This window comes from Megascapheus bottae, chromosome 15 (genome assembly GCF_031878675.1).
Source record: "Megascapheus bottae isolate mThoBot1 chromosome 15, mThoBot2.hap1, whole genome shotgun sequence".
In the NCBI taxonomy this organism is placed as follows: Eukaryota; Metazoa; Chordata; class Mammalia; order Rodentia; family Geomyidae; genus Megascapheus; species Megascapheus bottae.
In genome coordinates this window covers 33,102,640-33,108,014 of record NC_143523.1, presented here as the reverse complement: position 1 = coordinate 33,108,014, position 5,375 = coordinate 33,102,640, and the positions used below count along the sequence as shown (strand labels likewise).

The 5,375-nt window shown below is 39.7% G+C and overlaps 1 protein-coding gene across 1 annotated transcript; it reads left to right on the top strand.

Moving 5' to 3' along the window:
• The first annotated feature begins 346 nt into the window (after positions 1-346).
• Positions 347-4,931, top strand: Mbl2 (mannose binding lectin 2). Its single transcript, XM_090346358.1, has 5 exons — positions 347-458; positions 1,479-1,710; positions 2,091-2,198; positions 3,640-3,708; positions 4,399-4,931. The coding sequence occupies exons 2-5, from the start codon at positions 1,527-1,529 to the stop codon at positions 4,770-4,772; spliced, it is 735 nt and encodes a 244-aa protein (XP_090202484.1). The 5' UTR covers positions 347-458; positions 1,479-1,526; the 3' UTR covers positions 4,773-4,931.
• Positions 4,932-5,375: the final 444 nt, after the last annotated feature.

Genomic DNA, 5,375 nt, shown 5'->3' with positions numbered 1-5,375 from the left:
ACACCTTTGCAGATAAGTGAGTGTGTTCTCATGTGCTTGTTTGCCTGTACACTGGGTGGGTGTTAATATCTGTGAGTATTCTGGATGTCTGAGTGCTTCCCTGTTAGCAACAAGATCCTTGAGACAAGCAATGTGAAACTGCTTATTAGGGTCACTCAGCAGTGAGATTTGGCAATCTGGGTGATAATGAAGAACACAGACTGCATTTCAGTAGAGAGCCATGGAACACTGTGCTAGAGCCTGTGAAATGTTCCTAAGAAGTTCACTGTGCCATCCTAAAAAAAAAAAGTTGTTTATTAATCTAGGGTTGAAGTTGAAGGCCAGGCTCAGGCTATCTCTTTTTCAAAACATGGCTTGCTGCTGAAGCCAGCTTCCTCCTTCCCTCTAAAGAATTTCCAGAGCTTCGGGTGGGAGAACAAGCAATCATTCATACTGAATCTTTACTGAACATAAATCTTGTAAGTTGTTTCTCCTGAATGGACTTGTATTCCAAAGCCAAGAGTCTAGATTGGAAACTTGGGGTTGGTAGGATGGGGGTGAAGGTGAGGGGATAGCAGGCAGAAATCACAATAGGGGTGGTCTTTTCTCTGCTGATTCTGGGATATGGGGGAATTTTCCTAATTGCTTGGCTGTTTGCAAAGGTGTTTGCCTTGTGGTCAAAAGACATTCACAAGAGACGCAGGGAGCTAGGCTCCTACAGTTTTCAAAGAGAGGGAAACACAGAAAGAAAGTTTCAAGGGACAGCTGAAACAGGAAGACCTAGAAAACCAAGAGAAAATTGTTGCAAGTTGTTTAAATGTCGATAGTTTGGGGTTTCCGACTGTAAGAGGTACCTGCTAGGAAGTAGAGAGGAGTGTAGCACAGCCATGGAAGGAAGAAAAGTCAGGGGAAATGCTCTTCCATGGTTTGGGGAGAGGAAGGAGCAAGCCTGTTTCACTGTGGCAAATAAAACACCCAAAGTAAGCATTGACAGATTCATTCTGGCTGGTGCCTATGAGCATTAAATGGCCTAGTCTACTTTTTCCTTTCTTGATCATCTTGGTTAAAGTTCTGAAACTGAGCAAAAGATAGTTAATTAGCCCTGCAGGAAAATTATCCATCTTATATCACACACACACACACGTATGCATATATATATATATATATATATATATATATATATATATATATATATATATATATACCAACAGGTGGGACTGAGAGCTGCTGTCAGAGTGGGTCGGCAGGTCTCAGGGCTGTGGAAATAGATGCACAAGGCCTTGGGCCAGCAGCACCAGCGCCTGCGCACTGGAGACCCCTCTCATTTGTGTGTGTGTGGGGATCACTGAATGCTACCTATGTTGCTTATGCCAACCCCATATCATCACAGGGAAGATTTACTTTTCTAAATACCAAGGAATGGGTCAGGTATGGCCACATGGGCTGGGCCCAAGTTACAGGACCGAGGGTATGTTTCCTAACTAGGTGTTGATTGACAGGACGAGAGGATCATCTTTCCTGACGTTGTTCGCGGCAAAGTGAGGACCATGTCCCCATTTCTGTCCACCCTTCTCCTTCTCCTGAATGTGATGCAAACAGCAGCTGATTCAGAAACCAGAAACAATGAAGATATCCAAAAGACCTGCCCAGCGATTGCCTGTTGTCCAGGTTTGAATGGCTTCCCGGGCAAAGACGGCTATGATGGTGCCAAGGGAGAGAAAGGAGAACCAGGTATTATTCATTATTCATTCAGCTTTTCTGCCTTGAGACTCTTGACTTTCCAGAGGAGACTCCTCTGTATTTTTTTTTCCTTTTCTGTAAAACATGTCATAACTCAAAGCAGAGAGCTGGCTCGTGTTCCCTGGCTTTTCAGACTTCCACTCAGAAGTGGATTGTTAGGATTTGTTCTGATTGCCCTGGAAAGCAGCTCTCATGGAAACTAGAATTCACTCTTGCCTGGGTCATTGGAAGCAGTGGCTTAGGAAGTTTGGGCAGGCATCTATGTCAGTGATTTCTGGGAAGCAAATATGCGTCGAGCCCGGGAGAGAGGGATGTCATAAAAAGGGAATATGAGCACAGATGCAGGACCATTTTTCTTTTTCTTCCTACAGGTGAAGGTCAGAGAGGCTTACAGGGCCCTCCTGGAAAGGTGGGGCCCCCAGGACCCCCTGGAATACCTGGAGCCATGGGGCCAAAGGGAGACCCTGGAAATGTGATAGGTAAGTAAATTATCTCACCATGTATGGAGATGAAGTCACTCAAGGTTCTGGAATCCAGGCTGTCTGGCAGGAGATCACCAAATGCTTTATGAGAATTGGCTTAACTGTGCCTTGGACTACAGACTCCTCAGCCTTTATGGTTAGGTAGAGGCTCAAGGGATTCCTGCCAAGGTCTTAGTATACAATTGCAAACTCTGTACAGGATCAGAGCCCCAGGTTCTCCTTCAGCTTATTCTCTGCTTCCATACTTCCATAGTAAAGCCAGATTCTGGTGGTTCATACCTAGCTGCTTAGAAGACTGACAGATGAAGATTCCTGGTTTGACTCAAACTCAGGCAACAGTCTGAGAAACTCCATCTCCAAAATAACCAACAAAAAGACAAGGTAGCTATGTGTTTCAAATGGCAGAGTACCAGTTTAGTAAGCAAGTCCAAGAACTAGCAAAAGAGAAAAGAAAAAAGAAAAAGAAAGAAGAATATAATGCATGTACATGTAGGCATTTTATGCCCTTTTCTTCTCCCAAAGCATACATATCCGTGTATGGTATATTAGTTACATTTAACTTCATAAAAAATCTAAAACATTGTGGTTTTAAAAAATGCAAACATTTATTTGAACTTAGTTCCATGCGTTAGTCAGAGAAATTTTGGTTTAGCTGGGCTCAAGCCTGTGCTCCACTGATGGACAAAGGTTTTAATCATGTTTCACTGTTGCTTGGATGTCAGTTGGAGAGATGAAGGTCCATGACTAGTATCTGACAGGCTCCTCACAGTTTAATCTCACAGTGTTGATTATAGAATTCCTGAGTAGAATGCAGAGCACATACACAGAAACTTCTACCATATTAAAATGGTTATAACAAGTCAAAAATCCATCACACTAAAAAGCATGAAAAAAGATTATTTCTCAATGAGAGCAGAGAACTATTTTAAGGCCTCTGGTCCTCTCTACTTGACTAATGGGTCAAGTCACAAAATGTGTGGTTGCTTTGTTTCAAAATGAATTTGAGAAAAGAGCAGCAACAAAAACAAAACTGAAGAAAAACAATCTTCCAATTATCTTAGACAATATTTACTAGCTCACAATAATAATTTCACAGATTTATTTTTAGTCTTGGTGATGCAATCCATTAAAGAAAAAAGAAAAACAGATTATCACAGTAGAAAATCAAGGAGCACACGTGTGTGTGTGTGTGTGTGTGTGTGTGTGTGTGTGTGTGAGTATGTATGAATATAAAATATCTTGGGCTATGCCAACTGATGAAAATTGATAGTTTACGCTGGGTAGATTTTTTTCCTTTCTCAATATTATTTTTCATTTTTTTGAGAATGTCACAAGCAGTGGAAAAAATCTTTTATTTGAAAAAGATCTCTACTCTTTTATATACATAATTTGGGGAACTTCTTTTCACTAATATTCCTTACTCTATTGGATTTTCTAGAATTTAATACTAATGCAATTGGTTCAGAAATAACAAGCCTGCGATCAGAATTGGAACAAGTCAAAAACTGTAAGCTTTCTTTATTCTTCATGTAGTATTGCATTGGGGTAAAAATTCATTGATAATATCTCATTTTCTACCTGGATTGGTACTTCTAATTGTCTTATAATATATTCCCAAGTTTCTTGTAAAAATGGAAGCAAATTTAAAGTACTTGTTCAAATGTGTAGACCTAACAAATGTTATAACCAGATTATAAATTGGACTCTCACACTAATTCAATGCTCTGATTTTGCTTCCAGAAAATAGGACCAATGGTACTTTCTTATGCTGGTGTCTTATCCTGGCAATAGAACTAAATATTTGCCTTCTGGATTGGTGCAAAATTCATACACTGTATTTTATTCTCTAAGTCATTATATTGGAAAATTCCAAATTCAATATGCTTTGGAATTCTAATCCGAAAGAACCAAATGTGCTGGTATATCATTATACTGTAAGATTGCCAAATTTAACAACTAAATACAGCAGTCAAATTTGAATTCCAAGGGGAACAGATATTTGTTTACTTGTATAAGTATATCTCCAAATCTCTATGAGGTTTTTCCAAAATGAAAAACCTAATTGCTTATCTGCAATTAAAATTGAATAGAAGATTGCCTGTGTTCCATCAACTCTACTCTGGAAGCATTTACTCAGAGGCATACCATAGAGTGGGTTAAAAGATGAGCCATTGTCCTCTACCTTTTCACATTTTAGGGCTGTTCTTCTCTCTGGTGAAAAAGGTTGGGAAAAAGGTCTTCTTGAGCAGTGGTGAAATCATGAGCTTTGACAAAGTCAAGGCTCTCTGTGCTAGTGTCCAGGGCTCTGTGGCTACCCCCAGGAATGCTGAAGAGAACAGGGCCATCAAGAGTACCACCACAGAACACGCCTTCCTGGGCATCACAGATAAGGAAGATGAAGGACATTTTGTGGATATGACAGGAGCACCACTGAAGTACACTAACTGGAATGAGCATGAACCCAACAATGCTGACAAAGGAGAAGACTGTGTGATCATTCTTTCCAATGGCAAATGGAATGATATCCCTTGTTCCAAATCCTTTATGGCAGTTTGTGAATTCTCTGAGTGAGATGAATTACCCTCCAGACCCTCTCGTCCCTTTCTTCTCCTTGTAGACTCAACATCTGCTTTGGAAGATCATACATATTCACTTCCTCAAATACCCAGTATCAAGATACTCTTTTGTGGAGATTTGGAGGAAATCCAACTGAAAGATTGTAGAAGTGAGAAGTGAGAAGAGACTGAGGGCTTCAAGTTAACTCTGAATCACTACGTACACATCTGAGCCATAGTGAGACAATAACAATAGCCGTTAATGTAACAAAAGAATGATAATATGAATAATATACTTTTAGTCTTTCCATAAGCCATGACCTTTGTATCTTCCGGTGGTTGTCTAATTCAATTAATCTACAATACTTTTGTTTGAATAGAATTTACTTGCTAATGTATGAAAATAAAATGTGCTTATTTTTTCACTTATAGATACTTCTGCTCTTTTGAGTCTACTTTCTCTTTGGATAATAGATTTCAAGGTAATCACAGGACCCCTAGCATGATTCCAAGACTTCCTTCCCAAGCAAACTATAAACATCAAATAGGCTTCTTTGGAGTATTTTTTCTGAATTGTATTCCTCCTTTGTTGTTAAACTACATAAATCACATCAACTTC

Excerpts from the sequence above, each read along its gene's own strand:
- Mbl2 (XM_090346358.1), top strand. The coding sequence starts at position 1,527 with ATGTCCCCATTTCTGTCCACCCTTCTCCTTCTCCTGAATGTGATGCAA. Across the intron at positions 1,711-2,090 it reads GGGAGAGAAAGGAGAACCAG|GTGAAGGTCAGAGAGGCTTA; the intron begins GTATTATTCATT and ends TTCTTCCTACAG. Across the intron at positions 2,199-3,639 it reads AGACCCTGGAAATGTGATAG|AATTTAATACTAATGCAATT; the intron begins GTAAGTAAATTA and ends TGGATTTTCTAG.